The sequence below is a fragment of the Pseudochaenichthys georgianus genome, chromosome 15 (assembly GCF_902827115.2).
Source record: "Pseudochaenichthys georgianus chromosome 15, fPseGeo1.2, whole genome shotgun sequence".
In the NCBI taxonomy this organism is placed as follows: Eukaryota; Metazoa; Chordata; class Actinopteri; order Perciformes; family Channichthyidae; genus Pseudochaenichthys; species Pseudochaenichthys georgianus.
Genome location: NC_047517.1, coordinates 20,423,749 through 20,450,110, shown reverse-complemented (window position 1 = coordinate 20,450,110; position 26,362 = coordinate 20,423,749). Strand labels below are relative to the sequence as shown.

At 38.1% G+C, this 26,362-nt stretch overlaps 1 protein-coding gene across 1 annotated transcript in view; it reads left to right on the top strand.

Moving 5' to 3' along the window:
* The window catches only part of LOC117459590 (neurexin-1a-like), a 303,237-nt gene that overhangs the window by 24,585 nt on the left and 252,290 nt on the right, over nucleotides 1–26,362 (top strand). The window contains exons 3-5 of the mRNA XM_034100510.1: nucleotides 16,504–16,530; nucleotides 17,719–17,748; nucleotides 19,010–19,057. Of these exons, the coding sequence (XP_033956401.1) occupies nucleotides 16,504–16,530; nucleotides 17,719–17,748; nucleotides 19,010–19,057 (105 nt within the window). The remainder of the gene's footprint in view (nucleotides 1–16,503; nucleotides 16,531–17,718; nucleotides 17,749–19,009; nucleotides 19,058–26,362) is intronic.

Sequence of the window (26,362 nt, the reverse complement as noted above, 5' to 3'; positions counted from 1 at the left end):
CCGCCTCGTGGCGTGGAGAGGGCCCGCTCTCGACAGGTGGGACGGGAGAAAAGATTAAACCACCTTGTCCTTAATCCGGAGAAAAGGACAGTGTGGGTCTTTTATTCCCGGAGAATACTGACTGGTGTGGCAGTATGCTCCTTTTTAATCCTTTTCCCCTCCATGGAGGAGAGAAAAAAAAAAAACGTCCTCACTACCGTGGTGTCGGTAGAGAGGGAGCGAGCTAGCAACAGGTGTGCTGCTAGCTTAAAAAAATTGGACCTACCTTACTTTCCGGGGAAGAGAAGGGCGAGGTCGATTTTAATACTAACTGGCGTTAGTACTACCGTCTTCCTGCGAAGCAGAAGGAGTAGCCGGCGAGCGCCCGTCGACCGAAATGGGTATTTGGGTTCAGTCTATGGACAGTGAAGCTTGCCCGGCTACTGTAGAGATGTGCTCTGAAGCGAGAAGAGGTGTTTGAATGACGCATGCGTTGTGGCGCAAGCTACTTATAGGGGGTGAATTCCCTGACGCTGACGTAAAGATCACCAGCCAATCAGGATTGGCGTAATGAGATTGATACTTCTGTTTGCTCCGCGATGAGGCGCATCCCATAGTGAGACATCAAACGGAGTGTTATGAATGAGAACTACAAGTCCTTTTATATCAGCTGTGCACCATTATGGTGTAAATATAACCTATCTACAAATTAGATCAAATGTAAAAGTCAGCCGAATTAGTGTTGATACTGCAAGGAGACGTATTGTGTGAAGAGAAATTGAAGATGTTGTTTAATTGTTGATATATTTATGATCCACGTCAAGTATTCAGTTTCGGCGGCATTTCTTCAGTTTTTCCAAAGGTCTTCTAATCAGGGCTCTATAAATAAAGAACTACGGCAGATCTGTAATGTAATGCAGCCGAACCGTGTATTACAATGCCGTTATGTGATGACTTTCAAAGAGAAAAGCAAGAACACTCGGAATTAAGTATTATTTTATTCTTTTAAAATGTTTTCCGGATTTCATATAATATAAACAGCAAATCCCAGCATGCATTGCGGCTAAAACATCCAATCAGCGAGCTTAAACCATAGCTGAGGATCTTGGGTAATCGCTCGAAATGCCTCCATCTGTTTCCGGTTATTTTTATTTTGAAATTCAGTTCCTGACGGATGCCAAAAAAGCCCGAGATTATGGAATTAAACCAATAGATAGAAGCAAGGATAATTGTGTGTTATTGGTGAGTAAATAACAGTGTGTTATTTTGAAAATAATAACAAATTAGAAGGAAAAAAAGATTTAAAAATACAGATTTCAGTATTCTGAGACTCTGAGCCCCATTTATTTTCCTCACAGACGGCAACAAAAGTCCGAAATTATACGATTTAAAATAAAAGCAATAATTGTGGCTTGATATTGAGTAAGAACATGTTTTTATGAACCACACAGCTTCCGGTCTTCCACGACCCGACCGGAGAAAAAGACGTGCTGCAGGCACGAAACACATTACCAATAGAAATACATTGCTTTTAAAATCGTGCTGTGCAACACGAAAAAAAGGGGAAAATCGTGTTGGTGAACACGAATCAATAGATTAAAAATCGTGTAGGTGAACACGAAATGCCGTGAGACTGGGTTGTCTCCTGAGGGGAAATCTGACTGAATAGCAGCTAAAAGGTTTATTCTGTCCATCAGATAACTGCTTTTGTTGGCTGTTTGATGCTTGGTGGGTATCGTTTAAGGATTTATCAGGGTGCAGAGAACAGTTGTCTCCTGCTGTTGTTGAAAGTGGTTAGAAAGTACTAAAATGTTAAAGCTGCGCATCATTAAACCAAAACAATGGCCAAATGGTGGTAAAAGGCAGAGTTTGGTGATCATTATTTGTGGGTTTGTCACAACAAGCAGCCCCACTCGCATGTATGAAGTAATTTGATTCTCTGTTAAAATATTGATCATTATTTATTTATGCAGTTTTAAAACGGTTTGTTCATCTAAAATATGAACATTTGATCTTAGTGTATCACATTTCTCTGCTTGCGTGCCTGTCAAATGAAAATCATCACAGTTTTCCATTGCTCTAAAATCTTTCCAAATAGCAACCAAGAGCTGCTTTAAGCATCAATGACATTTCTTATGACACATTATTGTTTGGGCTAAAACACTATTAAGACTGATGTTCATGCTAAACTCTTTACAAATACTATATTTTACATTTATGTTGAGCCATTATTTTTGTTTTACTATATTTGACACCAGGCCATAATAAGATTGGTAATACTACCTGCAATGAAGAGAGACTGCTCTTTATGGGTCATTTCTGCATTGGGAGATATAGATTCAATTCCCAGCTGAGCCATCCATGCTGAAATGGTATGAACTCATGGTACCTTAAGTCACTTTGGTTTAAAGCATACACCCAATTCTACCTTTTCCATCTAATTCAGTATTCTAGCAAGTAAACAGATTTGTTTCCGACCTTAAGGCAATGTGGTATTACTGCTTGCTTTCTCACCATCCTGAGCTACATGGGGAAGGCAAGCACAAACAACTACTGCTAATTTGATCAGACCACAAATATTTTTTTTTTATTAAAGCTAGTGTTCTAGCCTCAATAAATGTTCTTATCCACAGTGGGAATCACATTTAGAGTCATATAGATATGTCCTTTCGTGTACACAGTGCTTGGTTTCACCTCCAAAGTACATTGGAGGTTAAAATTTACCTTTCCATTAAATCATTTCAAAAGCTGTTGTCTTACTTTGATCAGATGAAAGGATTACAGGATTTGCCACCAGACCTGTCAAGCCTCCGCTGTCCAACCACAAGCTTGCACATTTCATGGCCTCACACAAACCCACACACGCACATATAAATCCCTTTGATCGGTTGAAACAATTATTTAAATGCATTGTTCCATGGCCAGTAAGTTCCCAGAATCTGTCGTCCCTTTTTTCTCATTTGATAAATAACATCTATTGGAGAGCTCCATATTTTATTCTCACAAAATGGAATGATGTTTATTTCATCGTACATTAGCTAAGCATAAATCAGTGCATGGTAAAGAAGTAGAGCAGATCTAAACTGAGAGCGTGGAGCATTTTATTTTTTATTTTGTGCATTATGCAATTTAAAGGACAACTCCCATTGACTGGACACAGAAAGTATCTGTGATTGCAGGGCACTTTCATTTTGTGATTTTAGCTGAGAGTATAGCTTCAAGGTCTTTTTAAATATACTGATGAGTTGAAAGTCCCCAACTAACGTCACAAGGACTTAGTCAGATGTCTTAAGCCACTTGATATAGCTGCTGATGCACGGTGATGGAGTTCAAATGATGGCATGTAATTGAAATGAATTCCCACCTAATATCACATTTGAATCACAATCAGCAGCTTCTTTGGTTATGTAAACTCCTTTAGTCACTGAGCAACATCCCAACAAATCTGTGATCCCTGCAATATTAATGGCATTTTTACATCATCTGTCACACCAATGACTCGCTACCTACATGCCATTACACTAACTAAGTAGGTGGGAAATGTCCAACATTTGTGTTCTTTTGGAGTCATCTACTGCTATTTTAGCTCCATTTTGGTCTCCACCAACTCAAGGGACATGTGGGTAGTGTGCTGTGGGTTTATTAGAGTTGAGTCAAAAACAGTTTAATGCACTGTGTCAATGAGGTTGAAAATAGCCATGACAGTAAACCAAAATGTCTGGTACTTAAAAAAATGATGCTGAAAGGCTCTATAGGACTGAGGAGAGCTGCAGATAATATGTTTGCTTTACACGTGTTATTTGAGGCATTGTTCCTACAAGATAAAGGAAATGGCTGGGACCTCTTTAATATAACATTTTGAATACAGTGATACTGATAGACCTATAAACCTTTAGTGTTATTCAATATGAAAGAGAGGATCTCTTTCATTATGGTCAATCATTTGGCTATCCTGACTAGTGCAGGACATCTTTAGCAAGGAAGATGTTGGACTGTACAGCACAATGTGTATTCATTTCTGAATGAAGAGGCACATTGATTCAAAGGGAGATTTATGTTTGGTTGAGGCTCTGGCTGAATGCCTTAAGTCAGTACTAGACATTCTGTGCCAAGTTATATCCCTAAGGACACTTCAACCTATACACTAAAGGAAACAATAGAGTAAAGAAATGGGGAGGGTTATATTTGGTGCAGGAAAACCAAAGTCTTAAAATAAAGTGGTTAAAGACTGTAAAATGCGTCTAAAAATGTACATTGTTGGGAAATATATCTTTTGCATACTCTTTATATTCCGTCAATGTGTAGCGAAATACACAAAGAGACAAGGTAATATACATGACAACAGTACATTTAATGAATTAAACAGACTGTCAGAAGCAAAACCATCTATTTTAGATCATTTATATGGCCATGTCCAGGTGATTGCAATTGTTGACATCCTATTTAAGTATTCAATAGCTCTCATCATGTGCACATACACCATACATTAAACTGCTTTGAGACACAGTGTAAAGGAAGAAAAACTCTTAATACAAATAAGTGCCTCCTTTCAGGCATGTCTGTCATCGTATGTTGCACAAACCGTGTGTTCTCACTCTCTCTGAAAGTGTCACTCTGTCTAGAAGCATCCTGCAGCTTCACTCAGACAAAAGCAGATTAATAGTATACGGCTGTCTCTGAGTCCAAAGACAGATATTGGGATCAAAAGATTAGAGGGATTTTCCCATAGGATTTCTGCCTTGTTTAAATACAAGTGCTCCCGACTGTCAAAGGGTGTTTGTGAAATTCTTTGACACACAACTCCTCCTTTAAAGGGATTCGTCTGACAGCATAAATAAAAACACACTCACACTAGCCTCTTATCAAACTGGGTTTCTTATAGAGGCATGTTAGCTGGCATATGGAGTTTAGTGTGTATCGTGAGATGCATAATTCATCCTGTTATCTGCCGTGAAGTTATGTCATGTACAGTATGCATGACATCTAACATAATTTTTACCTTTAAACAAATGACTCTGCTTTGTTTGTTTCTCATAAAAAGACTTCTCTATTCATACCTATGAATGGTGTGGAAACATACCACACTTTACATAATTGCTGCGTGATTTCAATGCTATATGAACGGTTTGATCTCCCTTACACAGATATGAAAAAAAGCAGCATTGAGGCAAGGTTTTGCCTCTTTACATTTCAGGCTGTAGATGATATTTTCACTTTGAACATAAGTTGCCTTTGATGCTGCTGGTTTGGTGTCATCCTTCATGAGAGTCGTCTTAAAAACTAAAAAACAAGTCGAAAGTGCCCTGCCATCATTTGATAGCTGTCATGCTAATGAGGAAGAACTTTCTAGGAATATTTGATGTGACTTTGAAGCCATTTGTGCCTGTTACAGCAAAAATGAACCTGAAATAACTAGAGTGGAAGTTATGTGTCATTTTCTTTCCATGAGTAGTGTTCCCTTTTGTAATATACCGTATACATCTTTACCCCTTTATATATAGAGTAATTGATAAGATTTAGTAGTCATTGGTTGCGTTTTCACCAGGAAGCTTTTTATTTCTACAATTTTTCTCTCTTTTGTAATTGATGTTGAAAGGGTTGTAGCTCACAGTTTACAGTACTAAGAGCTTAGCTGTATTAATACTTACGGAGATTTATTAATAGTTTTATTTTATTACTTTAGCTGAAGAGCTGCACTTCAGATAGGGATATCTCACACGTCAACATTGAGAGCCAAAACTGCAGTTCCCAACTGCTGAGCATATTTAGCTAGAAAAGGTGCTTGGTAATACATTAACATGTATGCTTCAACACGAGTCTGTCATTTCTATTACAATAAATTACAAATTAGCCTTTACTAACAGACTAGCGGTTTACATTGATCCCTAGTAGACATCTTGATTCGCCTGCAGAGCTGCTGCTTCTCCAAAAAGATTTAGTCCACATCTGCAATAATATTCTAGATATTGTCAATCCAGGATTAAGGTTATTATACTGTATAAGCTGCTCTGATTATCCTGTTGAATCTCTCCTACCCACAAGATGTAAAAGAATGGAGAGGTCTTCAGCACATCTGCTCCCACAATCCTCTCTGTTTGGGCTTTCCCTTTGAAAATATCTGGATTGGACTTTATTGTCCACACCATCTGTCCCGAGAACCTTGTAGTGGCTGCATAACAAGATTATCTACTCAAACAACACTAACCCTGTTTGAGTTAATTTAATTAGACAAATGAATGTTGTTCCATACCATGATCAGGAAGCTGCTAGCCTAGCTCTGTAGAAAAGTTACGAAATCGGACTACCACAATCATTTTATTAGATATCGGACAGAGCAAGGCTAGCTCGTTCCCCTGCTTTCAGCATGCTAACATAAGATGACATCCAAAGTATGATCTCTCATATTTGGAAGCATATTATGGATCTATCAGCCTTATTTTGTAGTGAAGTGTTCTGTAGATTTGTAGAGCTTTTCATTTTGTATTGAAGACACATAGAAAATACATTTGGTTCATTGATAGGTTAGATTGAACAGTTCAAAGCTACTAGCAATACATAGATATACAATATTTAAACCACACTTATAACCAAAACAGACACATGTAGCCAAAATGAAAACCTGTCATTCTGATAAAATGTGGAACTCTGACAGAGATATTGGACACTTTCTCATTTTGAGGAATTCAGTGTCTGTGTGGTGACCTCACAAAAAGGCTATGCAAAGGGAATTGTTCTGAAAGCATAGGTGTGGCATCGTTGACTGCTGGTAAGAGTGTAAATTGTGCAGTATAGCATCAGCTGTTGAAGCTATCCATATCCAGAGTGTGAGAGTGGCTGGTCACTTTCCTCTCTCTGCCCTCTTACTGTTGCTTGAGAAGGATAATGAGGAAGATGGTGAGCTCTGTAATGCCACTAAAGCTCCTCTGTAAGATAGATGCATTAGGTTTAGGCTGTGTTACTAAGAGATGAGCCCACACTTATAACCATTACTCTTGATTTGGTCGAATTTGTAATTTAACAACGAATCGATCCTCTGGTAGCTGTGACCTTTGCTGCAAGGCTTTTACATTTTCCCTTAAAGTGCCTCTGCGACAAAGGATTTTTGAACAGTCTTTCTGCTACTATTTTTCAAATGTACAACTCTCTAATGGGCTGGCAATGGATTCAGTGCCTTCTGTTCTTCTTTGTTATTGCATGTATGCTGATGACATTATACACCTTAGTAATAACACTGCAGTAGATCTGAGGTTTTATAGAGTTGTGTGTTTTTGTCAGGGTGGAACATTTAGAGAAGTCATTTTTCGTTTGCACAAAATATTATGAGGGAATTCCACCAAATGTATGTAGTTAATTTGAACAGTTGGCCCCGGAATAGTTGACTGTCACAATTTTATCTAAGGAGCCTAATTCGACTGCCAACTCACAGTAAAAGCACTGCTGTGTTGGGGAACTGTGATTATGAAATAAAGGATTATCCCATTCTGGATTTATGGCGGGGCTGAGCTTCTGATTTAACACAAAATAACATGTTTTAATAACCAATTATTTTGCTCAAAACACATTATATATAGCCTATTTTGGTGAATTTGAATATAACTCCCCTTCTTCAATCAATCTCAACATTTGCTAGACTATGAGAGCATCATGACTAATCAAAGAGCGCATAAAGCTTTATATCAAAATCAATGGAAACATTTTTTTTACTAGAGCACTTAAAAATGCCATAAAAATCTAGCACTATCAGAGCGCTATATATATTGTGAATTAATAATAAGAATGATTCCAATGCCGAAATCAGCAGGTGTGGGCACATAGAAGCAGCAGGGTTGCTGCGCCTCGGCAATAGTTGTTTTTTCTTTTTTCTTGTATAAAGCTAAACAACATGTGGGATCATTGAGCAAAACATTGAATATGTAAATTCATGGGAAGGACACCCCTATTTATCAGAGTGACTCAGCCAGTGACAACAGTAATGTAACTGTGGCTCTGATGGAAGGTTTCTAAAGTTTGAGTTGCATTATTGGAATCTTATGATTTCAGGTCTGTGAAGTACAGTATCTTAAGAGGGGTATAGGGAACATAGTAGGATATCTGATGAAATGCTGTCCATTAATAAAATCTAAGATTGTGAATAATCTTTTTGTCATTTACAAATTAATACATTAAAGGTTCTGATGAGTAATAAGTGGTTTTCTGTAATCTAAGGAAACTGGAGTCGGGGAACCTGCTGTGTGAACCTTGACATCTCATTGTGTCACTTCAACATTCTCTTCCTCATACATTTCTCTGCAGTTCTTTTAAATATCCCAGTATAATGTTTTTCAAGTCAGTTTCACTTTTTCCACAATGAAACATTGTCATAGCTGACCTACTTTTTCAAAGCAATGCTGGCATGATAAACTGCTTGAGTTTGAGGCTATTTAAGATGGAATTTAACTGCTTTCATTAGGAAGTGTCAGCTGCTTTATAATCCATAATATTGAACATAATTTAACATATTATCATATTATTTTTCATTGAATTACACTGTATTACTCCTGACTAACCAGTCTGCCAAATAAGAATATTCCTGTGAGACAATACATTGATATTCCCAGAAAAATACCCAAAAAGTGGTCCGTTCAGTTTTGAGGTTTTAGTTTTTATGCAGCGTCTATAATAAAACATGCAGCTATTTATTTAACAGCTGCTACATTGCACACACAACTAGACACTTATAGAACAGGCTGCAGAAATATGCTTTTTAACTTTAAGAAATGTATTGAAATGCATGTAGTTGCACAACGTTTTCAAGTAAATAATTTATGTAAATATATCCCCCATGTCTGGTTAATGTTGACAAGCGGCCTGACAAGCCAGGTGGAAGGTTGTTCCCTTGTCTGTGATGGCAATTAGTTGATTCCTTACTCGACCATGACATAATAAAGATCATTTGCCAGCACTTACATTTATCAATGTGTCTGTGCACACCATTTAAGGATCTGAATATCAAAGAAGCAAACAAATCTTATTTACTAAAGAGATTATACAAAACTAGGCAGGAAAATAGGGGAGAGCCGTTATCTACCTTTTTAACACATTTGTGAAACTGTCAATTTGGAAGTATTACTAACATTCATTCAGACATTTTGAAAGTAAACTCCTAAGAGTTCTCTTTCAAAGGAGACTACCTTCATGAATATAAACTTTTACATGGGGAGGAACCATTTACATTTCATGTGTTTCTTTTAAGATAGTGCTTGTTAAGAGATTAAATGAAATACCTCTAGGATCAGTTAAAACCCACGGGGGCAAAACGCAACATCTTGCAAGAAACAGCATCTGAGGGCTTCTTAACATTTAATAAACTAAGAATGTGTCATATCCACTTAATGGGAAGAAACTCAGCTATCAGACAATATTAACCATTTTTAGCAAAACGAAACATAAGGGTAAAAACAAAGGCTCTGAATTAGCCCTGAGCGGAAAAATGCTAACACACTTAGCACAGAACTCACGTTAAAATACCCTTATTACTTATCGTATCTGCACAAACAAGATATCGATTAGCAAGCTGAGATTTCACAGATTCCAGGTATATACGTATCATCACTGAGTAGTGTTGGGTGTAACGCGTTACAAAAGTAACGGAGTCACAGTAATATATTACTTTTTGCTGTAACAAAGTAATGTAACGCATTACTAATGAAATGTGGGTAATATTACCCGTTACAATGCTCAGTAACGCAGTTACAACACATTTTAACCCGAAATTAAATGGTGTTTTGTTGAATGTACTAACATAGCGAGACATTCCGACACCGGAGACAAATTGTGCGGGTAGATTAGTAAACCTGGTGTTTACCCTTCAGGCTTCGCGTCGGGATCTTCGGGGGTGCATAGGCATGCATTGCACCCCCAGTTGAATGTTATGCACCCTCTATTCAAAAAAGAGAACGGAGCAAAATATACAAACAACAAATTGTGTCAGGCGCGTGTGACCTGCTCCGCTGCGCGTGCATCATTTCCACACACATCTGTGGATAATCATTTATACGAAAATGGTTAAAGCAACCATCACTAAACGCCAGCAACACTGCATCTACTGCAGACCGTAGCAACAGGTCAGATGGGGACATCACGTTACCCTCCGTTGTGGCCACTAGCTTACTCCCAGCAGCAGTCTTTGTCGCCGAAACTACGCCGCCCCTCTGCGGCCCGCAGGTGCCAGGATACCACGGCAAAACAGAGCCTGCCCAGGTATATTTAAACAATTACCCGCCTATACAGTGGGGTTAGGCGGTCATTTTGCAGCTCGTGGTATAAACATAGACAATGGAATATTCATGTGAAAATAGGGCCATATTCTGCCATGCCTGTAGAAATGTTGGGTCAAAAATAATGCATACAATAGCACAGATGCCTTCACCAGGAATGGCTACAAAAATATCTCATATCCCAAACTTACAGTATCAACTAGCTAATGTTGCAGCTGAAATGTTCTCCAGGTCACAAAGTCAACCTCACATGATGATGTGATCCAGTTTTCAAGCACAGTAAATATTCTCTTCCCAGAGTATATGATGGGACCAAAGTGATGATTCAGTACATGGTTTTAATAATACTTTTGCTTTTCAATGTTTGCCATTTCAAACCATGAGCTGGTTCAAATAATATTTGCCTTGATTTACAATATATTCTCATTTGTTTTATCAGTACAGTTTTGAAGCTTTTGGGCCTTTTGGGCTTTGCCATAGTCCACTTTGGACTGTATGAAATATTTCAGGATTGCACTTTTAACACACTTGAAATGTTCTCACTTGCTTGGTTTCAAAACATAACAAATGCCATAATCTGTTCATTGAGGACCATCAATGCTATTTTTCATTGCTGTTGCCGGCCACTATTGCTCATGTAAACCTACTACTGCTGCACCCCCTGTAACCTCAGAGTAGTGTTAATTTTGTCAGCTATTTTTTAATTTAGTTTTAGTCTTAGTCCTGTGTTAAATTTCCTTTTTAGTTTTAGTCATATTTAGTCACCTTCATCCTGTTTTTATTTAGTCAAGTTTTAGTCGACTAAAAGTCTGAGCATTTTAGTCTTATTTTAGTCAAAGAAAACTAATTATTTTAGTCTACTTTTTGTCAATGAAAACTGTTGAGTCTTTTTTAGTCATCAGATTATATAGAACATTTCAGTCAAACTAGTCTAGCCAAAACCAATAATTTGTCATTTTAGTATATAAATAAATAAGATTATCTTGTCGTTATTTGATGAAAAACACAGGTTGAATGATTAAGAAGCTTTGCAGAGTGTATCTGGTCAGGTTTGTGGTGTTGTTACCAGCTGTGTTATGGCCACATTGCTTCCCTTCTGATGAAACAATGCATTCGCTTTTTTTCTCCGCCTCATTGTAGCGAAAATGGGCCCAAATATCACATCGTTTCTTTCTCCCAAGCAGTGGTGGCTTTAGACTTTTTCGTTGTCAGTCATTTTGACGGACAGGATCGTAACATTTCCGTCATAATCCATTATTATCCGTCGAGTGCACAATGTATCACTCACTCGCGCTGACGGGGGGGTATTCGGTTAACGCGACCACTGCTCCTAAGCCCTGTTGTTGCCATTTTATTTTCTGTTAAATAAGGTTAGTTAGACCCGAGTCTTTCTGACAGTTCATATTGTGCCGCTGCCCGGTGTAATTCAAATGTACCGCCGCGCGCAGCACAGAAACAGCTGCTGCTCTGCCGCAGCACCGGAAATGGAACTGCTGGGAGAAAAACTGACTATCAGAGATTTAACGTTATCTTTGATAATATTTCGTCTCCTCATTTTTCGTCAACGAAAGTAAAGAGAGATTTTGTCATAGTTTTTATTTAGTAAACTACATTTTCGTCTCGTCACTTTTCGTCAACGATATTGCATGATGATTTCGTTACAGTTATTGTTTACTGCCGTCGGTGCCGTCTCGTTTTCGTCATGGAAAAAAAGGTCGTTGACGAACATATTTCGTCATAGTTTTAGTCAACGAAATTAACACTACCTCAGAGGCACCCTGAGTCATTTTGTTCTGGAACCGGGCCTGTACACGGCCATATACTAAACAAACTACAGAGCCCATTCTGTGTCCTGTTATTGTTTACTTCCTGTCTGCCTTCTTCTGGTGATTTATCTGACGTCCAGCGCTCCGTCTTTTAACCTCTTTTCCTTTCTCTTTCTTGATCCTCCTTAGCAACCTTCCTTATAGTCCTTGACAGTGGTCTGTACTGCTGTATTAACAACGTGTCACATGTTAAGAATTTACTATCAGAATCGAGTATTCAACTAACCCGTGTAATAAAAGTTGTTAGTAGCCTTAAGGGCCTACACAGTTGTTATGCTATACCACATCGCCCATTACTGGATGTATAATGAGCTGCACTAAACTACATGTTAGCATTTAAAATACCTAGCCATTCTTTTGCGGTTATTTTGGTAAAGTAACTAAAAAGTAGTGTAACTCATTACATTTCATAGACAGTAATATTGTAATGTAACTTAGTACTTTCAAAAGACAGTAATAAGTAATATGTAATATATTACATTTTGGAAGTAACTTGTCCAACACTGCCACTGAGCAATCAGAACTCAGCGAAACGACAACAAACAACATCAAGAAAATTAGCTTTATGGAGCCAAAACGGCTAAAATCGTCTTAACTTTGTTGTTTTCTGATCAAAAGTTACGTTCAATGGCATTAAAATGATAAAAATGCTGCTGAAGGTTAATCCATAGGTTAATTCAATGTGTCTGTGTCACTTTGAAATGATTATTGATAATCCATCATTCCATTTTTATGTCAATAACGGAGATTTCATATTAGCTGCTACGATAGCTACTAGAGTGTATGACAGCTTCCGGTTCCGGGGCATTCTGGCTGTGCATCACTCATTCACCAATGGGTAATGTTTAGATTTTAGGAGCTTCCCCTCGATTATATTGGCTCTAACGGTTAAAAAGAGGTGTCAATCATCAAAATCGACCGACGGGGGCCAGAGATATGGAAAATGACCCCAGAAGTGTTTTCTTTTTCTAAAACTCTCTAAAAAGGTCAAATGTCACTTATTTTTGAATTAATCTTGATACAGGGTACTTATTATATGTTGTAGTGTGGATTCCTAAAGATTTTAGTCTACTATCCCATCATTCAAGGGTGGTTTTCACTATAAGTAATGTTTTTCTTTTGGAGAGACACTATCATTTACATTTTTTTACTATGTTCAATCTGAATTTACTTGATTCTGACTTTTCTACATCCAACTCACAGGTTTAAAAGTGAAGATATAGTCAATTATTCTGGGAATGTCATTTTCGAGCCTGAGGCTCAGGGCTCGGGGCTCAACTGGTTTTAAACTGTAAAACCAGCTAAATACAGCAACTATATTGACAAAATATCAACATACCTCAAGCAATGCAATGCTGATGACATTTAGAGTGCATGACAAAGGGTTAATTCAGGAACACCTGAAATACTAAAATTGTGAAATGGCAGAGAAAAATGAATTATTTCTCCTGCTGTGTGTTTGGTGTAGTGAATGTGACACATGTTCCTTTATGTGATATAGCGTGACCCAGAACCCCCCCCCTGCTCTTGGCATGTCTCTTCAGCCAACTGCATCCAGGCGTGCTCCAAGACAAACACGGATGTCTTAATGATGTTTTATCAAGCTGGCAGACGGTAGGCTACGCAACGTATAATAGTGGATCAAGCAATGGTAGTTACGCTTCCTATGATGTCACATTGGCGTTAATCAGTTGTCACAGTGTTGAGCTCACAGTCAAAGCGTCAAGGTTGCGCCGAGGTGTCAGGATCATGTCTGCAGGAGGCAAATAGAAAAGCAAATCAATTTTAGACGTATAAACGCGCCTTGTTTTTCTTTCTTCTGCTGTAGATGTTACGATCAGTTCGGCACCAACTTGACCTGTAATGTAATTACTTTCCATGAGCTAAGCACCATGATCAACAGAACAGGACCATCAGAGATGCAGATCGTCTGATAGACAGTTGAGTGCATTGTGGTGTAGTGTTACCAGCACAACTGGGATCACTTTGTCAAGGGGATTAAATGGATTTACGTCTCTGGATTAGGATGCAACCAGCTGGGTACATTTGTGAAAGAAAGAGTGTGTGTGTGTGTGTGTGTGTGTGTGTGTGTGTGTGTGTGTGTGTGTGTGTGTGTGTGTGTGTGTGTGTGTGTGTGTGTGTGTGTGTGTGTGTGTGTGTGTGTGTGTGTGTGATGGGGCTTGTTTTAATGGTCCCTGTCAGGTGATACAGCTGTTAGAGGAAAGCTTATTTTCTTCAGAAGACTAGCAAATGAAACTCTCCTTTGGTGGGGCCACTGAAGATTGATTTGAATAAATGACTTATACTACTGGACATAATCTGTCAATACATCACATTTCCTGAGCACCCTTATTTAGTTGTTCTTGTGTATATTATCAGATGTTGTGTGGGAAGGTCTATTTTAGTGTAAAGAAAATGCCATAAGAGTTTTAATAAAAGGATATATACTGCATGCCTCTCAAGATGTACTGTAATTAGTATAAATCAGACTCTAAATCTGGTATATTATTATTAAATATATTCAATTATTATATAAATATTGGTTTAGATCACCCATCATTTGAAGAAAGGAATCCCTATAACACTTGCTAAATAATCTCACAATCTAAAATCAACTAATAAAACAATGCTCTTAAACAGGCCACCATTACAATTGAAATGCAGTGACTTATTTGTCATTGTGGCAAATATCAGTGTCAGTCTTTGGGGTTTTGATAAGAGCAAACGGTGTTGATTCTTTCACCTGTGGTCACTTTTCAGCTGCCAGCTTCATGCTTGCTTTGTCAGAATGTCTTTTCAGCGGTGTGCTTTTCATCATCAAGCTAACTTTTTGTGAACAAAGTGCACTTTTGTCTTTTACAATAAAATCCACCATCAAGTGAAGAAATCATGAAATGTGCAAATTTCATTTTTTCCAAGAAATTTAAAAACTGAGGCACAATTTTAATGTATAACAATATTTCACAAAATGTATGTGAAACAATATTTTTTAGTAAAGTACGGAAACTGGTCTTGCCATGTTAAGTGAAACTGTTTACATGCCTTGTATTTTGTTCACAAAATGAATATTTGGATTGGTTTTTGTGCATGAAGTCTGATTTGGAAGGGGAATCCGGTGGTGATGGTAAGTTTTGGGTCAAAAAAACGCTTGAATCTGGCTGAGAAACCATTTTGAAGAGGTAGGAGTTTATTTTGTAGTTGGAAGAGGGCTTGGTGCCCAAATGGCCGCATGGTTCCAGTGACTGGATCATTTTTGTTGTTGTACATATAATGATAAGACATTGCATGCAACTGTCTTCATGATTCATTTCATGATAACCTTATATCATCAATATTTCATTCGTACCATTTTGTGTATTTATCCTATTCTGATTTTAATTATTTAAATATTAAATATGGAATCAGTCTCCAGGCAAATTGCAAGCAGTTAATGGTGAATAGAACTGTTGACTGACTATATGTTGTTCTTTCTATAGGCATTTGGGTCCTTACATACTCTAGTTTCAGTGGTTTTGCATGTTTTCTCCAACTTATTTATTTCCCCCACTTGCTGCATGATGTTCACCTCACCTGTTTGCTATTCCTTCACCAACATGTAATTCTTCTCTCGGCCTCTTCTGTCTTTTGAGTGACAGACTTTATATGGCATTTTTCTCACCTCCTCACACCTCACCTTGATTGCCTAAATCGATGTTAGGGCAATTTCCTATGGGAGGCAATCTCCTTTTGCATTGCCACGCCAAGCTGTGCTCACTGGTCATTGCTTTTGGTACAGAGACTGAAATAACCTGAATAGAGCTCCAGTCACAAGACCCCACAGCCCAATCGCAAACCTTCGAGGCATTGCTATACCACAGCCAACTCTATTTATTTAGCTTTCTTCCTCTTGCAAAGCATTTCATCACATGTGGTGAGGAGATGCTTTTCATTTAAGAAAAAAACTAAAATATCGCACAAAATTTCCATTGAGTATTTTGTATAAAATAGTTGTTGTTTCCAATAGTTAGAGTCCATTGTTTTAAAAAACGTTGAATAAATAAAAGTTAAATAAGCCTAACGCAAAAACAACATCAACCGGCCTACAGCCTGAAGATGTTTATCTCCTAACGCCTCATGATCAATACTGGTTCTTCAGTCTTTTAACAGAGATGCCAGATTTGTTCTGCTGCCAACAAAGACTCTAGTACTTCAAGGTTATATCAAATATTCAGGAGGGCTCATTCAGTTACAACTCTGTCCTGTATTCCTATTAAGTCTACGAGCAAAAAAGGGTAAACAACAAAATGAAGGCCCATGCATAAAATAGTATTTCTTCTGCAGGAGTTACAATAGGTCACTTGCATGTGATGTTTAAAGCCTTGCATGGTTACGACATGCAATGGCCAGTACTAGTCTGCATGCTGCTTAATGAATGTCTTCCTCTCTTTCTCTTTGCCTGTCAGTGCTTCCAGAAGACACCAATAATGAAGGTGGGTATTTTGAACGATGGTTTCCTTTCTTGCTAAATTTTGAATGCCTACATATTGGCATGGCTACTTAATTAAATTATGTTATCCTGGTAATGATATTGATATAACTGGAGTGGTAAGTCTGATACATCTGGTAATCATTGGTGTTTATTGATAAAGTTTGTGTTTTTTTTCTTTTTTTGTGTCACATCTCACTTAAGTCAGACTTAAACTATCAAAGTGAACCAAACCTTAAAATAATCAAATATAATCAAATATGAAAGTCCTTAAGATGTTTTATGTTTTGAGTGTTATAAACTTCAAATGTAGCCGGTTTGTTACACACTACACCTTTAAATAAATAATAATCAACTAATGTATTAAAGATATCCAACATTTGTTTAAGGAAATGTTTTGTTGGTGTGTGTATAGTTCATCAAAAGGTCACATGGACCCTTTTTACAAAGACTTCTCACACAATGCTACCTTTTGTATTGGTGCGAAACTGTCCTTGTACCTGGATTCCATGGAAACAAAGTGAATTGTTGATGTTGTTTTTTTAAATCGCCCACATTTGAAACAGCCGGGTAATGACAATGTACACTGTATAGCTGGAAGAAAAGCTTGCTATTGGAACACAGTTGACCAACATAAAGCAGCACAAACAGCTAGCTAGCATGCTAACGGTGCTGTGCCTGGACCATGTTGGTAAATTCAAATGAATGTTATACAATTTAACTGTTAATTTACGCAATTTGAAGTCATTGCTACTCAAATCAGCACAGCCTCCAATCTTCTTTTTTTATTTTACTGCACGACACGACACAAGGTAAAACAGTCTTCTGCAATACATGCGCCTAGGAATCAGTCTTTGGTTGGTAGGTGGAATGACAGTCTGTGTACTTTCCATGGACTGTGTGGTACATTCTTATCCAAGAAAAATAAAACAAAAGGTCAACCCGAATAAACATTTCTGAATGACTAGTAAGTGGCTGATGATGCATTGCAACCTGTTTAGGTTGACTAAATGCTCATCGCTCTAACCCTGTCTGTGCATCCTCCTCTTCCTCTCCGTCTAACTCTTCCCTATCCCCACACTCCTCAAGCAACGCAGACATCTACTCTGTTGTCAGATGCCTGCGTGTCGGTGTCTCACAGCTTCCCATGATCCCTTGTTCTCTGCTGACTTTGCTCTTGTTTTCCTTTAAGGTCTGGCACATCTGATGATGGGCGACCAAGGTATGAGCTCTGTTCCTTTTTCCTATCATTCCTCCAGTGTCCCTCCTACTCCCATTGTGCTCAGAAGTGTGTGTGTGTGTGTGTGTGTGTGTGTGTGTGTGTGTGTATGTGTGTGTGTGTGTGTGTGTGTGTGTGTGTGTGTGTGTGTGTGTGTGTGTGCATATAATGCTTGTGCGATGCTCAGGCATGAAGCTTCATATATGGGCTGTCATTTCACTTATTTTGAATGACCTAGTTGATTTTCCATCTCCAGATACTTTTTTTCTCTGTCTGACCTCTTTTCAGAGCTCTTTTGGTTTCCCCACTCAGCTTAGTAACCGTGTCATCATTTCTCTCCATATTTTTCTTCCTTTTTAATTATTCACATCTACTGTACAGTTGTGATGTAATATGATGATGTGGTTCAAGCAAAGGGACATTTGAATTAAGATTATGAGGATATGATGCATGGTGGTGGAAAAATAGCCTACTGAATATTGAAGCCGGTCCTCATCTGCCGTGCATGTTGCGAGAGTCTGCACAGACGATCTGTCCATTCTATCTTCATTCATTTCTGCGGCCTCTGCATATCCTTATCATGCAGCAGAGATGTGTTGCTCCTCTCTTTCTGCTTTCCTTTGTTAGTCACCCATTTCCTCTCTTCTGTTTGCACATATATGTAGCCATCAAGCCTTTCTCCCGTCTTCTATCCTTTTTTCCAACCTGACCCGGACACTTATCGGTATCCCCTCTCCTTTTGTTCTACCTTTTTGTCTGGAATCTGCTTTCTTCATGGAACATTTCATCAAAACGCATAGGTAAAAGTAAAGGTACTTCCCCTTCTAATTCTCTGTGTTCATGAAACTATGACAGCAGTGTTTGTGGCAATATATACTCATGTTAATTGAAGTATATAAAGTCATTGGCATTCAAAAACAAATTGCTTTCTCAACTATTACTCAAAGATCTCAAAGGTAGGTGCCGCATCTGCTTTGCATTCATATGTGAAAGCTGTGTTGCGTATTTCTTTTCTGCTTGATGCATGGGAATCATAAATGAGGCTCACATGGGCATATGAACACAATCGTTGCTGTCCTAGTTCCAGTACATCACCACCACCACCCAGGGGTAACTACGCTTCAAATAATTGGTTTGGGATTTTTTTTTGCGTGTGAGGCTTGATCATAGTGTTGTGGGTCTCCCATCCCGGCTGTGATCCTCACCTCCTCTCCCTGTAGGGTAAGTATACCTCTGATCTTTGCCATTTGACTCTCCTCCTCAGGGCAGAGAGGGGAAACTTGGCTACTCAGGTCCCTACTGAGCATTCAAGGTAAAGTTTTGATTCTTTCAAGATAGCTACTATAGAAAGCCACATTTAGCAAGCCATCATTAGCTTACTGAAGTGTGGGAAGCTTGAACATCAATGTGAGAAAGACATGTATTAAAAATAAAACCACACATTTGGAAAGAACACTGACATTCAAGTTTTTCACGTTTTCCTTGATTTTGCTTGCCTTTGTTGCCATGTTATTAGTTTTAGTTTGACACATGTTTTTGATTTTTTTCTTTATTTCTTTACACCAAGTATATATATTGTGTTATGTGAAATGCTATCGCTTATCATATACTTGTGAAGCATCATCTGAACAGGTAAGTCTTCAACCTGCCATGTGGTGTACAGTGTTAGGCTTCGCTTTATCCTATGTTGCAAGAATCATAGCTATTCTAATGTATTCTGCTGCCAAACGTCAAAGCTGCAGTGATTTGTTCATGGATAACACACACATACACACACACATACTGTACACGCACCCATAAATGAAACCATTTTCCGTTATGATAGATTTTTACCAATCTGCTAAGGTAAGTTCCATTTCCACAATCCTACTGGTGTCATGGGGTTCGGAAAGTGGATGCATTCCAGTTGGCTTCTCATTACACACATACTTGACATACATAAAACAAATGTAATTCCATTTTGAATGTTTGATTTTTAATTAGAAAAACCACTGCTGTGGGTGGTTTGAAAACTTTTAATTGAAAAAATATTTAATTAGTCAAATGTTTGCTGTCGTCAAGTTTAGCAAAATCCTTGGAATAATACACTACTTGTCATTGACCTACTTGTAAACAACTGGCTGGGTATTTGGTATTCCATAAAAACAATTTAGTCAATACAATGACATTTTGATGTCTGAAACGTACAGTATACATGTGATATGTTTACATTAACAACACTACTGTAAATGTAGTGATACTGGCTACAAATAAAATAATCTATGAAAGGTGGATTTGTAGTTTTACACTAATAAGACAAATAGTTTAATACTACACCCTGAATGCACATTTTAATGCTGACTGGTGTTTGTAGTGTACATTATACAGCTTCTTTTGAAACCCACTGGTTTTAACGACACAAAAGCAAACACCCAGTTAAGCTGTGGCAGAAGGAGAGCCACAGGGAGAGATTGAAAGAATGCTGATGAGGCACACATCTGACATATGAAGCACACTGTTTCTAAATTGGGCCGTTGTCGGTTGTCCCCTGCGTCGTAGGAAGGGAAGTCCAGTTATGTACTGTGTAGTCACAAACACATATCCCCTCTTGAGCATTAAATCTAGCAGCGAGGACACTGCCTGAATTCACTGTGTGCTTTAAGCTGGTGAGAATATTGTGTATTATGTTAGCCCCCCCTGAGGTCCTCCTGTGTCACGTTAACCACTTGTATGGTTTATCCTGTGTTTCATGGCTGGTCCCTCGAGGATGGGCTGGTTTCTGTGTGCCGCTTTTCAGCTGGTGTACTCTCACTGGAGTACTAAAACCTTATTTCCATCCAGCTCTAGAAAGCAGGGCATACAGTAGGATAAGTCATATTACCGCTGGCACACAAATCGCTGGGTATTTAATTGCTGTCATCACAATAAACTGCCATGTGCAGCTTAAGAGGAACTGCAGGCTGTGCAGAAAGGCTTACAGGTACCAATGGCCTATTTCTATATTAGTATACTTTTTAATGTAATTGCTTTCACTTTTTAGAAATGAAAAGTGTCCCTTTTTATTATATATTGTGCATTTTATCGATGTCTGTGGGGCAAGTGAGTGGATCATTTCTAGAGTTTGTTTGCACACGTTATTTTATATGTCCTATTTCATATTGTAAGGATGTTGTAATGTAATATTGTATTCCTTTTCTTTACATTTTAGAGAATGCTGATAAACTGGTGAATTTTAAGAGGATTCCTTATTTGGCTGATAAAAACCTTAAGTTCCCTTTTTACATCCAGCAATCCATTTGACATTGCCACGATTCTGCTGTTAACGTTAGCTGGCATACTTTTGTACATTACATTTTTCTGTTGAATATGCACGAATCAGAGTAGAAACTAAACATCTATTTATAATAGCTGACAATTTCAGAGCAAATGCAATAACCAGGATATTACTATTCATTATGGATATTCATTGAAACATCTATGTATAAACCAAGGCATGAAAGAAAATCAATGCAAGCCTCACTATTTGGTCTGCTTATTGTATGTATATACTGGCAATACACACATGCAGTAGGAATTATGAACACACGTACAAGACAGATATGTGCATTAGATATAGATTATCATTTTAGTTTCACATCTGTTCGAGGGCTTGTTGACTTAACCTTGAATAGAAAGGCACTTGTACCCGATGTGCAAACATACTTATGGTACAGTACAATAATAGATAGTATTCAGCACGTCTCAGTGAATAAGAGCTGTAGGAGTGTGTTTAAGTCGGTAAATTACAATGAAAAAGCCTCACTTAACATATTGTATGTGGGAATTTGAAGCACAACCTGTTTACTTTAACGGAAGCTCAGTGAAAGGATTTGGTGTTCTGCAAAGTTCAACCATCAACATAACTTCAAAGGTCATAGAATACAATACAAGAGCTCCAACATTAACTCACATATTTAAAGTCATAAAACAGCAAAACGTACATGTAGTATTCGTATTTTTTATTTGATCAAAAGTCATTTGTAACCTTTCATTCTGCGTTCCAGCTTCTTACTGTGACATATGGTAAAGCTCTGCATCACAGACTTTATTCTCTGGTACTTGTCTCAAAGGATTATACTTGACAGTCAGTTTTTCCCAAAGAACGCCACATTAGTTGTGCTGCGACTATAATTAGTGTCTAAGACTTACATATTATTGACTTTCAGGTTGTTTAACAGCCAACAAAACAACAATTCGTGGATTTTAAAATTGTCACAGACAAGTATGTGTTGTAATCCTTGTTTAGTGATGAAATGCCAATCCACCATGGAGTGCTGTCCTGGCTTTATTTGCTTCTGACAGCACAGTGGCCTGCAGTAAGAGATATTTTCGTTTTCTGGTATGTGTTTCTTTCATAGACGCTTTTATATAATTGACCTCACCACAGCTTTACACAAGAGCAAAGAGCCAAACGTGGCACATCAGTGCATGTTGGTTCTACTTGAGCTAAATTTGGGGTTTGTATTACCCAAGTTTCCCTCTTTGATTGACAGGTGCATGTGACAGGGTACAGCAACATATTTTATCATACTACATTATACTACACTTAAACATCAGTCAGAAATAACAACGATTACGACAACTGTACAGAGAGGGTTCACAGAATTCTTAAAAGAGAGTTGTTCAGTGTTCATTTGTGTATTATATTGGTGATAGTGTTGATGAGGTGACTCACTATAATGGGGTGAACGCTTTAAACGAGTGCCAAAGCCTTGCATTCAGTTTGCAATATAATCTATTTTAATGTTTGCATACTCAGCATGACCTGAAATCTTAAAGCTCTGTGTTTTAGTTTTCAGGGAGAGTCCTTACATTTACTCTACAATTCGTAGAGATGCCCTCAATACTTTAGGATGATAGTTGTAGACAAAGAGTTTCCAATTTGAAGCACACAGCACCTTTGCCATGAAAGAGCAACAAGTTATTTTAGATGATGCGCATTGCTATGTCAGATTTCAACTCGTCAAGACTTTACGCCTTCTTTATCTGACAGGTAACACGATACCATGTGGTGCGCGTTGAATCAACAACATATGTTGCCTTTTTAGCTTCAAATGGAACCTGGGAGACTGTCAGTGAAATACTTTGCTCCATTGACTCCCACAGGATTGTATTTACCCAGCGTTAACCCTGTAGTTATTTAGCACACAGTATATGTAGTTGCAGACAGTTTTATAAATACTATCTTGTGAGTAAAGTGCATCCACAGAATTCAATTAAACATGACGTATTTTAGTGAGGGTGTTCGCTTCTGACGATCTTGATTCACACTTCTCATAGAGGGCATACTCAGAGATAATAACACCTTACAGTCATCTGGACTCTCATTATGTAAAATGTCAGCGGAAATGCTGTTTGAAAAGCTGACTCAGAATTGTAACAAAAACAAAATTGGGTTCATCTCTATTTCTTGGCATATGGGTAACATCCTCACCATCTGGTCTGAAAACTCAAAATGTAAAAGCCTGATTTAAACTCATGTTGCTTACAAATCAGAAGCTCTCAATCAGAAAATGCTTGGAGGATATAATGTGCAGTTAAGTTTTTGGTCCACGTTTACCAAAACCAAAAACCAATATAACCTATGATGAACTAAAGAGATACCTTGCTAACTCAAAAGGAGATGTACTCTTTGAAGTGACCACTATTAACTATATATTTATATATGCATACTATATCAGTCTCCTCTAGCAGGCAATCATTTCAAAACACAAGTAAATCTGAGGGCTTACAGAAAGGACCTGTCTTTTTATTTATATTACCGTTGAAAGGTCTGTCATACATAAACTACTCTTCAAGAGAAATTCACAAAAAGTTATAAACATAGAGGTGAGGTAAAATGATTATACTATGAAATTATCTTGCAAGTGTCACAGTGATGTAAGTCCCAGTAGCAATTTATGTTCCCCTTTTTTGGTGATGTTGTCAAGAAGTGTTTTATCAGACCTTTAATTTTGCAGGCTTAAGCAGATATTCCTGCAGACTGACCTATATTTCAAGGCTCAAAGGAAAGCATGCTCCTCCCTTGAATATCTTTACATCAATATGGTGGCAAATAAAAAAATACAAAATGTAACATATACTTTAAAGGAAACCTATCATGCAAAATGCACTTTGTGATGTCTTTTATACATAAATATGTGTCCCCGGTGCGTCGGGGAACTCAAGCAGCGTCAGAAAATAAAACCCTCTCTCTTTTCCTCCGTACCCAAATCTTTTTAAAAACGGGTGTACAACGAGCGGATACAGATTTCTATCCGCTGTGACGTGTCCATCCGCTGTGACGTGTCCATCCGCTGTGACGTCGGCGGACCCACAGAAAGTTGCTATCAGAAACAATGCCTGACGTGTTTTGGACATAATCTCGTCTTTGTTTACATTAGCAAGCCTCGCTAACACTCAGAGCTAACCTGTACTGGAGAGCACATGTGTTTAAAAAGCAGGAAATAAAAAAAGAACTCACCTTGTGATAAACCTGCAAGAGAAAAAGCATTTGAGCTCCATACTATTTCAGAAATAATCCTTGAAGTGGTTTAGAACAGGATGACGTTTTATCATAACCTAATTTAACTTTATGTCCGGTAGAATTCTGATCAGGCATTAGCTCCGCCTCCTCTTCATTCTTTTTTTTCAAGCTAAGGACCCAAGATCTGCGTTTCTCTAACAGGGCTTCAAAAGAGGGGTTTGAGCAATATGAGGCATGGCTACAATGGGTAATCTGTTTGGTATTTTGAAAAAAAAAACTTCACAGACATGTTTGATATACTGTAGGTATGGCCCTACAATATATTTTTCAAATATAGCATGATAGGTCCACTTTAAACAAAAATAATAAAAAGGTGGCGGTATATTCTGTGTGCATTGAGTCAAGAGACTGCCTCTGAAATTCTGTCAATTTAATTTCACACATAAATTGCTCATGTTTCTTCATAAGGGAAGTGTTGAAACACATGATGAATGCTAGATTGAGGGGGAAAGTGTGATGAACGATGGTTGTCATGATTATTTTAGTAATATATTCATTTGCATTGAATTTAATTATTATTATGACATAATTCCCTTAACACAGCGACATATATCCCGAATTCATTTTGAGCTGACCTACTCCTTAGTGTTACTTGAGAACATTATACTATACGACAACATTCTTCCCATCCCTGTTACTGCTATAGTTCTCCAGAATTGTTAGTTCTTTATGTTTTTAGAAATTGTCTGCATCCAGCTTGATAAGAGCTTTCTCGATGAGCACAGGTTGTCCAAACAGCATTAAAGATTTCATGCACACTGAATTATTACCACTTCTAGCTTACCTAGTGCATACCAATGTACCTGTTACGTGCCTAGCTTACCTGCGCCGTACCCCACCCCAGGGCCACCAGTGTGTTACAAACAAGGTAATTGTTCTTGATGGGTCACAGAGGCAGTTTTCACAGAGACGGGGAAACAGAGTCCTTTGCAGTGCCGAGAAAAAAGGCCTGTAATTGCCTGCAGTGAGATTTGTGTATCTTGACATGGCAGATTGGCAAGCCTGCACTAAAGCTTCACAGATTAGTACATTACCACATATTCTGCTCCTGAGGGGGAGGCAGGAAGACAAACAGAAAGAGTGAAGGACTTAAAGCAGACAGAGAGAGGCATTTAAAGAATGAGCTCAAGAAATGGTCAGGGAAAGGGAGAGATGGGTACTGTGTGAAAAGAACAAGAGTGATAAATTAGCATTATAAAACAGAGCCATGTGATTGTAACAGACACAGAGGGAAAGAAATGTATAATGAAGAGAAGGAGAAAAAACACTCCGGCCTGAAGTTGTTTGAGAGTGTTTTCTTTTTGAAGAAAATGACGGTTGTTTGTTTCGAGCAAACGTTTATTTTTCATACATCAGACCTGCCTGCCTGGCTTTCTGATAGACATGTTTTGCCTTTTTGTGCCAGTCTCAGATTCATCGCCAGCATCCGGAATCAGATAAGCAGTAGGCTGCTTTCTCTTCTCTCAACTATCAAAACAGACAGGCTTTCTGAGGCTGGTGACAGGCGTTCGCTGTCTTCTCGTGTACACCATCAATAACAACAAAATCCAACATCAGAGGATTAACAGTTATCGGTGCCTTTTGTTAAAGAATATTTACTATAAAGATGACAGTAAATATATATTCTAGCATACCTAACGAAAGGGCGAAGTATTGTAGAATACAAAGGTTGGATCAATATGAACAAGGCTCATCGGGCTCCCCAGATAGAGTGGAAGGAGATCTGCTCCAGATCAATATCGCTGGTCGATGCCAGTGAGAGACTGCACTGATGAAAAACTCTGTTTCTTGGCCCGCAGAAGGCAGTGAATGGATCTTAGCAGAATATAAATAAAAAAAGACATAGCCATGCTTCAGCTTCAGACTGCATCCTTTGCATGTCCTTTTGTTTTGTTATTCTTCAGCTCTTAGATCGTACGGCTTTCCTCCTCTGAAGAAAAAGCTGCCAGGTGTTGTTATGATGTGCTGTATAGGGTATGAAATCATATTTATCCTTTCAGTGTATTATGATGAGATTTTAAAAAATCTTCACAATACATGTTTACAGAGCGATGTATGGTTCTGTAGCGCTGC